We start from the raw sequence: 14,092 nt of genomic DNA on the forward strand, positions 1-14,092 counted from the left end.
AGTGGATATTAAAGTTATTTCTTGTGTTTTATTATAGAATGTTATGAATATTTCATATACAGAGGTTTGCAGGTTTTTTTCCTTTCTGTACTACAAATCTTCTTTATTTAAAAATTATAATACACGTGCTAATGTAGAAACCTTAAATTCCATATAAGTGTGTAGACTAAAGAGTTAAAGTTCTTCCATTACCCTCGCATTCCTGATTATTTTCCTAGGCTAGAGTCCCATAAGTAGAATTATTGGATTTAGGGGAATGCATTTTTATGACATTTTTAGATTAAGAAATGATTTTAGAGTGCTTTCACATCCCTCAACAACTTCTCTCCAATTTAACTTTTTGGTTTGAAGTCTCCAAACCAGTCCTCCAGCCTGCTGCTGAACATACCTCCTCCCTTCTTCCCGTCAGTGCCATAAATAATGGGAGAGTTCGCGTCCCTTCTTTCCTCTCCACCTCTAACCTCCTGAGAGCTGGCTTCTGTCCCAGCCCTTCCACTGCACTGTACTCTCAGAGGTCACCAGTGACCTATTGGTCAGTGAACCAATGGCCTTTTCCTAGCCCATCCTCTTTAGCCTCTTGGCAGTGCTTGATCCTATTGACAGTACCCCTCTTGAAGTCATGGGGACCATGTATTAGGCATCTTTGCTCCCTTAGAGTCTAACACCAGTCCCAGCGCCAATAAACTAAGGAAAGTGTGTATGGAATAAAGTGTCCTCACACTCCTGTGACTCCACACTCACTGAGCTTCCTTTACGTACCACTTGCCTCCCTGGCCCTTTCTCTTGCCTTTCTGTGGTCTCAGTTGGCCGCTTAGCAGTGATATGCAGCATCCCAGAAAATACCTGAACCAGTTGTTTTCTTTGCTGATTAGATAAGAGAAAGTTCCTTTAACTGTGACTAAGCAATTCAGAAACAACATTTACTTCAGTTTTTCTGGCTAAAATCTCACATTTTTTTAACGAGAAAAATTTGTGTTCAGAAGTCACCAATCTCTACAGAATAAGCTACCTTACATTCTCTCAACATTCAGCCTTTGAGTGCATTTTTTTCTGTAATCTGTTGTCAATCCTGAAATGCTAGTGAAGTTTAGTGTATGCTTTCCTTGTATTTTAAAAAAGATGTTATGTGGAAAATTTATTGATAATAAGTGATCAGGAAATGTGTCATTTGTCTGTTTTGTGTTTTGTGGTGACAGCTCTTCGAATTTTAGAATTTTTAAAAATTATATGTTTATCATTGAGGAAAAAGAATGGAAGAAAAGGAGATATGGAAACATCCCCGTTCTGTTTTTTGACACTTGGACTGTTCTTCTCCCTGGCTGCACTCCGGAAGTTAAGACTGTTGCAAACAGATGACATCATGAGTTCAGAAAGGTTGCAGTATACACCTGAGGTGTAGGGCTAGGTGTAATTTGCCATAAGTGGTGAAGGAGAGCCATCTAGTGAAGGAGAACATCTCAGATAAAACGTGGAGTTCCTTGGAGGCCCCAGTGCCATCTCTGCTAACCATTAAGCCATTAGCTTACCAAAAGCTTTTATCAGAAGCCCAGGAGTATGGTGGTATTTTCCAATAAACTCCCTCCTCCATGTTACTTAAGATTCATAAGTCTGAAGCATTTCAGTTTGCATAAGAAAGCACACTTTCTATTCACATTAGAGGGCCATTTTTTCCTTCTAAGGTTTAAGCATCTTTACTGTGTCAAGGTTTTTTTCAGTACTCCTAAATGTTTTTCTGCCCTATTTTCTGCTGATGTGATCTGCCTTTTTAGCACACAGTTCCTGCCTTTACTAGAAGGAATAGCAACTGTGTATCCATGTTTCTCTGCCAAAGTGGTTAGAGGGAAAACTGTATCATTTAATGTAAAATATTAGCTCTTGTCTTTCCCTAAAAATATTCAGTTGACCCATACTATCTCATTCCCTTTGAGGCATGTTGTCCAAGTAGATATATAGCAAAACTGCCCACACCTCTCTCTAGCAACCATGTCAACTCTGGCTGTTGCTTCAGCTGCCAGTTATGACCTGATTCAAATTTGTTTTTATCCTTATTACCTCTGTCTACACAACCTGGACATCAGAGTTGGAAGGATTTCCAGTCTTCTGTATACATGAAGCAAAATTTGGAGCTTCCAGTTAATATATATAAAATTTGGTGTCTGCATCTCTGGGTCGTTTTTCTATTAGCACTTCAGTGGAATTTTATCATTGTTTTATAATGAAAAACTATTGGAAAAATGTTTAAACATAGTCATCTAAGGTAATATGAACTATTTGGCTTTAGTCATTTTTTTTTTCTCCACTTTTCCCAGTAATTAAAAATGTACCTTTCTATTGATTGTGTGCCATGCCAAAATATTAACAGTGGTACTGATTCGAAATAGTATATATTTGCCCTGAATTTTAAAATATTTGCTATTTAGGAATTGAAGTCCACAAGGATGGTATTTCTAATACTCTGCTAGTTTCATGTGAATGTATAGGAAACAGATATACCTATGGATTACTTTGAGGCTCTCGAGATAACAGATGCTTTGTAAATACAGATTGGTGATAAAGTTGTGTTAGATAAATGTCACCCATACTTGTACTTACTCAGGACATGCTTTTCATCTTTCTCCTTTTCAGAAAACTTCTCTTGACAGTTTTCCTTTCAACCTTGTTTTGTGTACATTTTGTGCTGCTTATTATAACATCGGGCTGTTTCCCATAAGGAATTTGATCATTACCCGTTAGGGACCCCTTTTTTAAAATACTTTTAAATTTATTTATTTATTTTCTGCTGTGAGGTATACATGCTCTTCTGGTAAATAAGTCTGAGGTAAGATATTGATAAGTATCTAGAGGAGAGCATTACATTTATTATATCTTTAATGAAGGATCTTCAGAATGTCCTTAATAAATACTGGTGAACTCATGACTGCATTTATCCATCTCTGGTTCTCTAAGGAATAATGAGAAGGGCCACAGCTACAATAACTCTGCATAATCATCATTGACTCTGGCTCTATTGATTGTGATTAACCAAGATGTATGGAAAACAGTTTTAAGTGTGTAGTGCATGTATCTCGTAAGGTCCATTAAGATGTTCATTATTTTTCAATTGATGCATCTTAAGCTCCACTTGATGTTTGTAGTAGTGCATTTCCACAGAAAGACTCTGCACCGTGGGATTGAGTTCATTTTGTTAATTGCATAATACAACACAGTCATGTTTCATAGAAAATAGTAAATACTCTTGCTTTTATTGATTTGTTATCTTTCGTATTTCTGAACAAAGTATAGAGCAAGTGAATAATTCTTAAAACCTCAGCATCTTAAGGGCATAAATGTTTATTGAAATGTAGGCACTGCATTTTGGGGGGCCTCTGCTTAATCACTCAGTAGGCTTTAAACCATTTCTGTTTTCTAGGTTTAAACCAGTAGATTCATCCATTCAGCCAACATTCACTAAGCATGGATGAATACTACACACACATCCCTTGCTGACAGGAGTTTACAGGCTGACAAGGGACGGTTACTGGCAGTTACACTAGCATCTCCCACAGTGTATTGTAAAGGAAGAGCAGAGCACCACAACAGACTGGGGTGAGGCATCTCCTATAGGCTTAGCATCAGGCTGGGTTCCTCCTGGGAAGTGACCTTTCATCTGAATCTGGAAGGATGACTAGGCCTTGGACAGGTAGAGTTTTGTATTGGGCAGAGATGCTGCCCTTTCTCACTCCTGCATCAGCAGTGGTCATTAATAATCCATTACAGTATTTATTTTTCTGATGAGTTGGATGGAGTACAGCTTCAGAATCCTTCTCAACACAGCGCTCTAGGCAGCCACTACCAACTTACTGGATTTGACACACAAATAAAACCATTTGCTGTTCCTGGTGTAAGTCCTTATAACAAGGCTCCTCTTGGCTGCTGTGGGTGCCTGATCAGAATAGAATTGTGACCTTGTTTAGGGGTAGCTGCAAGAGTATGACCCTATAGAGGGTGAAGTTTCACTAGCCATTCTATATGTTCTTCCACAGCACCTGTGAAGCAGGTATGGGAGGCTCAGATTGTATTTGCCCAGCCTCACACTCCTGCTGCCAGCATATTGAGCTTTTCTGTTGGCTTCTTGCCTTCCAGTTGAGATATAGTGATACAATTGATAGGTTAGGGGCAGGGGCTCTGTCCTGCAAGCCTGAGTCACAATATTGAAAACAATAAATTCCTTATATTGCACTTAAATGGGGATGGTTTTTAAAAGCAGTATTTGTTTAAAGATACTGTCATCTGAGGAGGCAGAGTGGCTTGTTGGCTAAGCAGCAGATTGAGAAAAACCCGGGACACATTTTGATCCCAGCTGTGCCACTAAAATGTTTCTTATGACCTTGGGTAAGTCACTTAACCCTACTTCTCAGCCTTCTTAAAACAGCCCCCCAGGTTGTTATGAAGAGCCTTGAAAAAAATTTCTTTTAGCAAATAAGAGCTGGCACTGTGGAGCAAAATGGAACCCCTGCTGGATGTTTATACAAGAGAAAAGGTTAAAGGTTGCTTTTAGCTACCGCATTTCTTCCTTCTTTTTTTCTGGTCTCTTAGTCCAAGTAAGTAGTCTGCTTATTGGAAATTTACTAGTTAATGAAAGCTCTTTGGTAGTAAATCATTCTAAATTGGCAATTGCTCTGGCTTGCCGAGCTTGAGAGATTCTATTCCCATTCTTTCAACAAAAAATCAGCTGTGGTCTCTGACCTATTTAGAGGTAAACTCAACCTTGCCAAGCAAAAAAAGACCGGGCAAGCATTCAGTTTCACTGGTACATGGCCTGGGCTGGGGCACATCCTTACTCATTTGGAAAAGGCTTCTTTCTTCCGTTTTTCTTTAGTGTTCTTACATCAGTTAATAGATTACTTGCAGTTGTACTTTACACACACACTAATTAGAGAGCCATCAACATTGGGGTCCAGAGGCTTACTGACAGTGCACCTGTCATAGTAGAGTCTTAATTGGTTGAGTGTAATTGTCATTAGACAGCAATAAAGACATCTGGAGCTCTGGAGAAAAATCAGCCTTTTTCCTATCTCCATTCAATATCTGTTCTTGCTTTTCCTGGCCAATGTTGTTAAGCACTTTTAGATCACAGTTAGGGTTTGGTCCAGGCCTCTCTGCCCCAACCAGTGTCTTCCCCACATGAAAATGTCTGTTTCTTTAGTGTGAGATCACTAGCACTGAGTCTAACTCCCATTGCTATGATTGCTTTCACTTGTGTTAGATTTTAGAGCCTGCTGCTGAGTCATCACGCATTACCTGCTGAAATAGGATATTTATTCTCTGTTCCTATCAATAAAGGAGACAGGGGGCTGGCTGGTTAGCTCAGTTGGCTAGAGTGCGGCCTTATAAACCCAAGGTCACAAATTCAGATCTCTGTACCGGCCAGCCACAAGAAAAAAAAAAAAGAGTCTTTTATATTTTACCTCTGGAGTCATTTGGCAGCAAAACTTTTGTGTTGCTATCATGCTCTTTGGCCATGAAGAACACAGTTAATGTAAATAGATATCTATGGAAAATTTCATGTTTGCAGAAGTAACTTAGCTTGTCCCATGTTTTACAGAGTTATATTTTAATCAGTTTGGAAGTAAATGCAAGAAGTCTAATGCATATTGATGTGTGCATTATTGGTGTTTTGCTAATCATTAGCACTGGAAGGTGAGCTGTGGGAATGGAAGAGGTGCCACTCAACCAGTCAGGTTGTTCCTTGTGACACCCTCCTCTCAATCACCATTTATTTATTAACAGCTGTGTGTAAGGCTCTGTGATGGAGGCTATGGCATTTCAATAGGGTCTTCTTCTCAAGGACTTCACAGTCAAGTTGAGGAGACATGATCTATACATATGGAATGTAGCAATGAACACTGATTCTTCAGATAAAGGACATAGTAGTAGAGTCAGAAAAGGCTTCATGGAGGCGGGGAGGGCCTGTGCTATAGAACTTGAAGGTTGGTAGGATGGGGCTGGGTCAGTAATTCTTAATTTGGCTGCACCTTGGAAGCACGCCTCTGGTCCCACCCCAGACAGTCAGATTTAATTAGTCTAGGGTGTCCTTGGGTATCTGGAGTTTTAAAAGCATTCCAGGTTACTCTACCGTACAGCCAAGGTTGAGCCCCACTGGCTGAGTCATGATGAGGGAAAGGCTCTGGAAAGGTGGATAATGGAGCCAAGGTTCAGATGCAAGAGTGTTTGGAAGCTTGTCTGCTAAGGAAGAGCAGAATGAGGCTGGGGAGAGTGGTGGAAGCAGGCATGTGGAGGGTTTTTGGCAGGCCCTGTAATTGAAACTTCATTCAATAAGGCGTTGAGAGTTAAGTATTTACAGAGGGATTCCTAGGTGTCAGGCTGTTCTCTTCTGGCTGTGAACAAGATCTCTCTCTCTCTCTCTCTCTCTCTCTCTCTCTCTGTCAGGGAAATGTTCCGGCTGCTTTCAAGGTAAATCGTAGTGAGGGGCCATGGTCTCCTGTGGAGGGCAGGGAGAAAGGGAGCGTTTCCAGAATGATTCAGTTGATCAGATATTTTGAAGGGCTTGGCTTGTGCAGGGTTGATTGAAGGTGGCAGAGGCTCAGAAGCAGGGAGACTGTAACAGTCAGGATGGGAGGTGAAAGGACGAGTCAACACCAGTTGATGATCCACCGGAGAGAGCTCGTTTTATTAGGCAGCACACACACATATATATAGGGCTTTAAGGGAAAGCTGATTGGTTTAAAATACAATCCCTATTTAGCATACTGCATGGGGCTTGGGGGGGAGCTGATTGGCCTGCAATTCGCGCAGGCGGGAAGGAGAATGCGGAAGAGAAGGGCAACCAGCGCCATGATGGGGTGTGGCCGAGAAGGGCTTATGTGATCAGGGTGTGATCCCTTGGGGCATTTGGGTTCTTACAGGAGGTGCTGAGGGATTTAGACCAGCGTGGCATCTCTAGGAATGAGAACAGAAAGAGCTTGGTGACCTGAACATACATAGCAGTGTGGGTGGTGGGCAAGGGAGGTATTGAAATGTCCCTCCGTTTTTGTACCAGAGATCGGGGACTGATGATACCATTGACAAAAATAAGGAATTCAGAAGCAGGCTAGTTGGTCGTTGAGCTGAAGCTTTTTAAGGAGAGAATGTGTCTAATTTTAGACGTGTGGAGGTGCAGTGTGAGTGGGACAACTTCCTTTATGGAAGAAAAGACTTACCAGGAACCTTTTAGATATTAATAGAGTGCTATTCTCCCTGGGATCCCTGCCCTCCCTCTATCCTCTTCCCCCGAAATAAGGAAAGAGATCAACAGTTTGTATTTCGTAGTTCACTTTTGTCTGGCTCTGCAGTTAAAGCACCTTTTCTTCAAGTTTTGTTGTTTATGTTGTTGCTTTGCCCCATAACTCTTCATGTAAAGGGGCTGGGAGCTGGAGCTCAGGCCACTAAAATTCTCTCTGTTCCTGTCTCTTCCCCACTGTGGCCCTAAGGGGGCACCACGAAGAACTGCATGAAGACTACCAGTGTGGTGTATGTATAGTTAACAAAACACAGAGTGCCCGAGACAGGCAGGAAGTGATACATTTCCTGCTTTGTGCACTTCTTTTCCTCAAAGTTCCTTAGCTCTCCGATCTCCCAAATTCCCTTTTTTCTTTCACTTACCTTTTCTGTATTTCTGAAAGATTTTGCTGTCTTTCTCATCCTTTCTGAATTGGCTAGTTCCTTTTACATGTAATCTAACCATAAGAATCTAATCTCACACAATCTAGAAACTTACATGTTATCTCTGTTAATTCTCTCTGTAGCTGAGCAGTGGCCTTCCTCTAGGGAGAGGACTGAGTCGTTTTGGGGGTAGCAAGTTGAGCCTGGTAGTTTTGGTGCAGCAGGATATGAGGTATGTGTGCTGGTATGGAGTTCCTCATTGAGAAGGGGGATCCAGACTGCTGCCCGGGAGCCAGTGGCCATGGTTTGGCTGGGGCAATATCAATTGCACATTGTTAGGCTTAAGGAAACTTGTGTTGTGAGCATTTCTATGTACTAGAGGATCAATGGTCAAACAGGTATAGCAGTCCAATTTTAGAAAGCACTTCTTGGGAACACTCCTACACTATTACTGGGACTGTAAATTAGTACAACCACTATGGAAAACAGTATAGAGGTTTCTCACACAACTACAGATAGATCTTCCATATGATCCAGCAATCCCTCTTCTGGGTATTTATCTAGAGGAATGGAAATCATTGTGTTGAAGGGATACCTGCACTCCCATGTTTATCGCAGCTCTGTTTACAATAGCCAAGATATGGAACCAACCTAAATGTCCATCAGTGGATGATTGGATAAGGAAACTGTGATATACATAAGCCATGGAATACTACTCTGCCATAAAAGAATGAAATACTCCCATTTGCAACAACATGGATGAGCCTAGAGAAACTTATTGAGTGAAATAAGCAAAGCACAGAGGGATAAATACCTCATTTGCTCACTTATATGTGGGAGCTAAGAGAGAAAGAAGGAAGAAAAGAAAGACCACAGTAGCAACGTGATCCAACAGAGGGAGGGAACATTCCTAGGGCTACAAAGTGGAGTTGAGGGGAGAGGGGGAAGGGGAGGGAGGTTGGTGGATAATTGGGTGGGGACAAAGGGTACAAAAGTAATTTCTGGTGATGGGTATGCCCCCAGTAGGAATCTGGCCCTCACATCATGGACGGAGGGGTGACAGTTATCTTTGTATCTCATGAATATTCATAATAAATAAATTTTAAAGGAAAAAAGAAAGCACTTCTCTCCTATTTGGCCCTTTATACCACAGGCACAGTCTCCAAGCACTGTCCTGTAGGTAGGGAGCCGAGTTCTTCAACCTAGGAAATTGGTGTGGCAGAATGACCTGTGGGTTATGTAATGTATGTATTTACTGTAGATTAACAATTTGAGGGAAATACTGCCACATGTAGTAAATGAAGCTCTCGTGAATCAACATATTCTTAGTTTCTTTACCTCACCTGAGATTGTTCTTCTATAGCTACTTCATTAAGATGTCATGTCATAGACTTCAGTGATTAAATAGATCTCAGAGGTTATCCTGTTCAACTCTACAAAGAAATCCTGAAGGAACTATGGCTGGGACCTCAGGAAGACTGTGAACCCCCCTTAAAATTGCCTGCAATCTATGTTTGTATGGGGACATCATGAGGCACTTGAAAGCATTTCTAACCACTCCACCCCCAGGACACACAGTTGCTTTACACATGGAATGAAACCCTCTGTAGTAGATGTTAAGAAACTTAGCTTGAATACTTCAATGGCAGGCAGCACCCCATCTCAGCATCTGGTCATTCCATCATCCTAGGGGCCTTGCCTCTGAGCAGGTCTGGCTCTGCATCAGCTTTGTTGGAGAGAGCCGTTTGCTGGAGTGGCAGTAGTAGGAGGAGAGAGTGAGTACTCCTATTTTCTAAGAGAGCAAGACCAGGGAGTGTCTTGCATTTAAGCAAGAGTTTTTCACAAGAAGGCAGCATTGTCTGGCTGCTAAAGGCAAGATTTAATTGTTTCAGCAAATCAATTAGTCTTTAGGGACTTTAATCAGTCAAATCTGATGCATGGATGAGCTATTAGAAAGCTTGTGCCTGTAAGACTAGTAGTTCTTAATATTTCTGCAGCATCTCTGTCTTTGTGTGTGTGTGTGTGTGTGTGTGTGTGTGTGTGTAAATAGTGCTGCTTATACACATTTCTGCTAGTGATCCCTTTAATGGGAGAACTCAGGGTAGCAGATTGGCTATAACAATGTAAAAGGAAAGGAAAGGCATTCTTGATACCCCATTCCTTCTAATTGTTTTCTCATTTGAAATTGTCACCATGTGAAACTGTTCACAGCCTTCTGTCATCTAGTTGACGTTCTCTCCTGTCGGAGTTACTCATCTAAACAGTGCCACAGGAGTGGTTCCACCTAGACCAAATCTTACTACTCTGTTGTTTTAATTAAGCTCCTCTCATTTTCTGCACCACAGCCCTGCTCTTCAATCCCTTTTTGGAACCAAGTGTGTCCTTCTTTTCCAGATATACGTCAGGGGATGTGAGGGTGTGGGACACCCGCACCTGGGACTATGTAGCCCCCTTCCTGGAATCAGAGTATGAGGACGACGATGAACCTGGAATGCAGCCATATGTCTCCTTTGTGAGGATAAACAGCTCGCTGGCGGTAGCAGCTTATGAGGACGGTAAGTAACTGCAATCCTCCTCCCTATTAAGGAAAAAAAAAGCCTTTCAAAAATTAAGCAGCTGTGGCTGGCTCCCCCCTGTAATCCCTCCATACGTACATGTGGGCACACACACATGTTCACACACGTACACTCACTCTTGCCTTTATGTGAAGGAGTTGGCCAGTAACCCTCAATGCATTAGAAGGCATTGGAACATAGCACCCATTAAAACTGGTGTTTAATTCATATTGGAACTGTCAGGCTGGGTGTTAGTGCCAGACACGAGGCTGGCCAAATTATCTTAAGCAAATAACTTGTTTGGTGTAAAATATTAAGTATTTTTGGCTTACTTTTCCTTTAGCCTCTGCTCAGTCCAAAAGGAATAGTGAAAAGGGGATAGATGTAGATAATCTATTGACAAATATGAAAATAGAAAAAATAAAAATCAGTGCCTACCCTTTCCTGGCACTTACATCCCATTCAAGATAATTGATAGTAATATGTTGTCCCTCTGACACTGAAAGAATTCTTTTTGTGTGTGAGCAACTGTGAATGTGCATAAATAGGTAAGAATAGTGTAAAATTAGTTTTACCAAGTAAAGAAACACTTGACAGTTTATAGCTAATAGGAATAATAACTTTAATGGCCGTGATGTCCTATATGACTACCTCTCATGCTCCTGACCTCCATGATGTTGTAAAGTTTGAATCTCCAAAAGTTTTGTTTTCCCCATTTGCCTCAAAATTGAACCACACCTATTTCAGAATGTTAGCGTTCATGTCATAGCACTATTGCAAATCTTCAGAGTCAGTGTAACATTATCGGTTGGCTCAGGGGGACAAAACTATAATTAAGTAGCTAATGGGGAATTTTATACCCATATGCCACTTAAAAGTAAAAATTAGGGCTGAAATCTTGAAAGTATTTTTACCTTATTACTTTAACCATGTGAACTATGTTCTTTTGGCTTGATGGTAGTAGACACCATTGATGGATTATTTTCTTTTCAGCCTATAGGAGTTCAGCTAAGCTGTTTCTGTGGTATAATTATTAATATTTTATGTATGTTTATTGAGATTCTGGGTAAGTAGCCTAAGAGCAGCTTGAGCGTGTTTGCTACTTTCCAAATTAGTGAGTTTTTTCTTTTTCCAAAACACCTATGCAAAGGTTGCAGTACTTTTAAGTTAGAACCATACAGTTTTAGAATCATCTCATAGCCTCCCCCCACACATGCACATGCACATACACATTCTTCTACAAATGGGGAAACTGAGGTCCAAAGAAGCCAGCTAAATAATTTGCTTGAGGTAGAAGTCAGTAGTGAATCCAGAACTATGATTGCGTCTCTGGACCATGCTGTGATTGTAGTCCTGTTCATGTAACACTACACATAGAGGCTCTTGTAGAAATGTGCACCTGATTAATTTGCAACCCTGTGACTTGTATCTTGTAGCTTGAAAATACAGCTTGAGGTGATGTGGAAGTGTCCTGCTGGTTTTACATTGTTGGTTAGAACCATCTGTGTTGCCCTCATTCCTATTGTACAGAAATACAAGGGTACTTCAAAAAGTTCATGGAAAAATAGAATTAAAAGGATACGAATCTTTTCATGAACTTTTTCAAGTATCTTCATATTGAAGAACAATGTAGTTATGATAAAGTATCTACGTTCCTTGGTAAATATTTGGCAAATGATTGCCAAAATATATTTTAAATACATGATTTTTAAAAATTTCATGGTTAAAATTCAGAGCAGAAATGTATATAAAATGTAAAAGAAAATGTATCAAAAAAGAAGTTGAAGTGTTCTTCTCTGTTCCCCCGTTTCTAGGTCCTCTCACATTTTATGTATAGGTTCTACTTTATATACTTTTCTGCACCTTGCTTTTTTTCACCTAATGACATACCTTGGTGACCTTCCATATTAGCACTTATAGGTAAACTTTACTCTTTTTGATGCCTGTGTAATATTGCATTATATAGCTGAACTATATTTATTAGGGCCCTTATTGATGCACATTTGAGTTGTTTGTTTTGTTAAAAACAGTGCTGCAAGCAGTGTCATTGAACAAATATCATGATGGATTTGTGCAAGTATATCCATGGGCTAAATTATTAGTAATTGGTGGGTGAAGGCTATGAATGCTTTATGTTTTGATAAATATTGCCAGATTGCCCTCCAAAAAGGTTTCACCAGTTTATAGTCTTACCAAACATATGAGGGTACTTCAGAAAGTTCATGGAAAAATAGAATTGAAATAAAATACAAATCTTTCCCTGAGCTTTTTGCAGTACCCTGGTATATGACAGTGGCTGTTTTGTAATGCATCTGGTAGGTAAAAATGGTATTGTTGTTTACCTTTCTTTAATTATAAGTATATATTAATATCTTTTCATTGTGTTTTTAGTTGTTTCTATTTCTTCCTCTGCAAATTTCTTGTTCCTGTCTTTTCCCATTTTTCTTTTGGGTTGTTATCTTTTCTGGTTGAAAGGAAAGGGCTAAGGAAATAACCCTTGACATATGTATTCAGATATTTTTTCAGTTCATCATTTATTATTCAATCGACTTTTTTATGGCTTGTTTTTCTAGAAAGTGGTTTTAATTTTCATTCCATTTTAATTTTTATATCCAAGTAAGCTGGTTTTATTTCGTAATTTGATATTTTTGACTAAGTAGTATGTTTTTAGAGTTCAAAGATGAAAATAATATAAACAGTTATACATTGGGAAGTCTTGCTTCCACTCACTTCTGTTCACTACATTCTAAAGTAAGTATGTTTTAGTCTCTTATATAACCTTCTAGTACTTCAGTATTACAAATACTAGCAAATATGAATATCTATTCTTATTCCTACCCCCCCCACTTTTTTTTTTAACAAAAGGTAGCATACTACTTAACATTATTCCAAATTTGTTTTTTTTATTTAATAACATAAGTTGAAAGATTGTCCCTGTTGGTGTAGAGAGAGTTTCCTCCCTTTTCACACCTGCATAGTATTCCATTGTGTGCAAATACTATGGTTTATTGAAAAACAATTGTGTTGTGTCTGGTGTTTTGCTATTACAAGCAGTGTTGTAGTGAAAAACCTTGTACAGATGACATTTCATGTGAGTACAGGAGGGGTAGTTTTCTGTAAAAGGGATTTCTGGGACAAAGGGTAAATGCAAAAAGGGGTTATACTGTTTTGTACTCTTATCAGCAAGGTATGAGGGTGTGCCTATTTCCCCATGGTTTTACCAGCAAAGAATGTTTCAAACTTTTTGGTGTTTGTTAATTTTCATAGGTAAGAAATGGTATCTGAATGTGGTTTTAATTTATATTTCTTTTAGTGTGAGAATGGTTGAATTTTTTTCATATGAATACCTCCTACTTGTAGTTATTTTTCTTCTGTTACTGTTATAGCTTATTTTTTAGATTTAAATCTTGATAAATATAGAGTTCATCCTAGATTAGCATGATCTGAGTATATATTTTTTTTCCAGCAGCTCTCATCAGAGAGCTCATCTCTACCTCACTGGTTTGAGGTGCTGCCTTTATAAGCTTTTAGATATGAAACTCTTTTTGTATTTGGGTCTTTTTCTGGACTTCCTGTTCTGTTTCAGTCAATCTATGTGGTAGTTTACATTTACATCATTAAGTTTGTCAGTCTTGTCGTTTGGGTTTCACATCATGTGTGGAAAGATGATTACTGTAAGTTAGGTAAAATCTGTAGTATGGTACTTCCAAGGCTACAGTGTTTACATTGATGTCTTTGATATGTACCAAGTTCATTTTGGTATTAAGGGCTATTTCTTTTATAAGAGCTCTTGTGTTTTCTTGCTCTTCTCTCATACCGAGCTTGTTTTATCAGTCTGGTTGGGTTGTAAACTATTTCTGTGATAAACAGCAACTTCTCATTCTTTCCCCAGACCT

General features: G+C 39.6%; 1 protein-coding gene across 1 annotated transcript in view; it reads left to right on the forward strand.

Moving 5' to 3' along the window:
- Positions 1-14,092, forward strand: part of FBXW8 (F-box and WD repeat domain containing 8) — a 108,877-nt gene that overhangs the window by 38,129 nt on the left and 56,656 nt on the right. The window contains exon 5 of the mRNA XM_063085616.1: positions 10,036-10,196. Within this exon, the coding sequence (XP_062941686.1) occupies positions 10,036-10,196 (161 nt within the window). The remainder of the gene's footprint in view (positions 1-10,035; positions 10,197-14,092) is intronic.

This window comes from Cynocephalus volans, chromosome 2 (assembly GCF_027409185.1).
Source record: "Cynocephalus volans isolate mCynVol1 chromosome 2, mCynVol1.pri, whole genome shotgun sequence".
Taxonomy (NCBI): domain Eukaryota; kingdom Metazoa; phylum Chordata; class Mammalia; order Dermoptera; family Cynocephalidae; genus Cynocephalus; species Cynocephalus volans.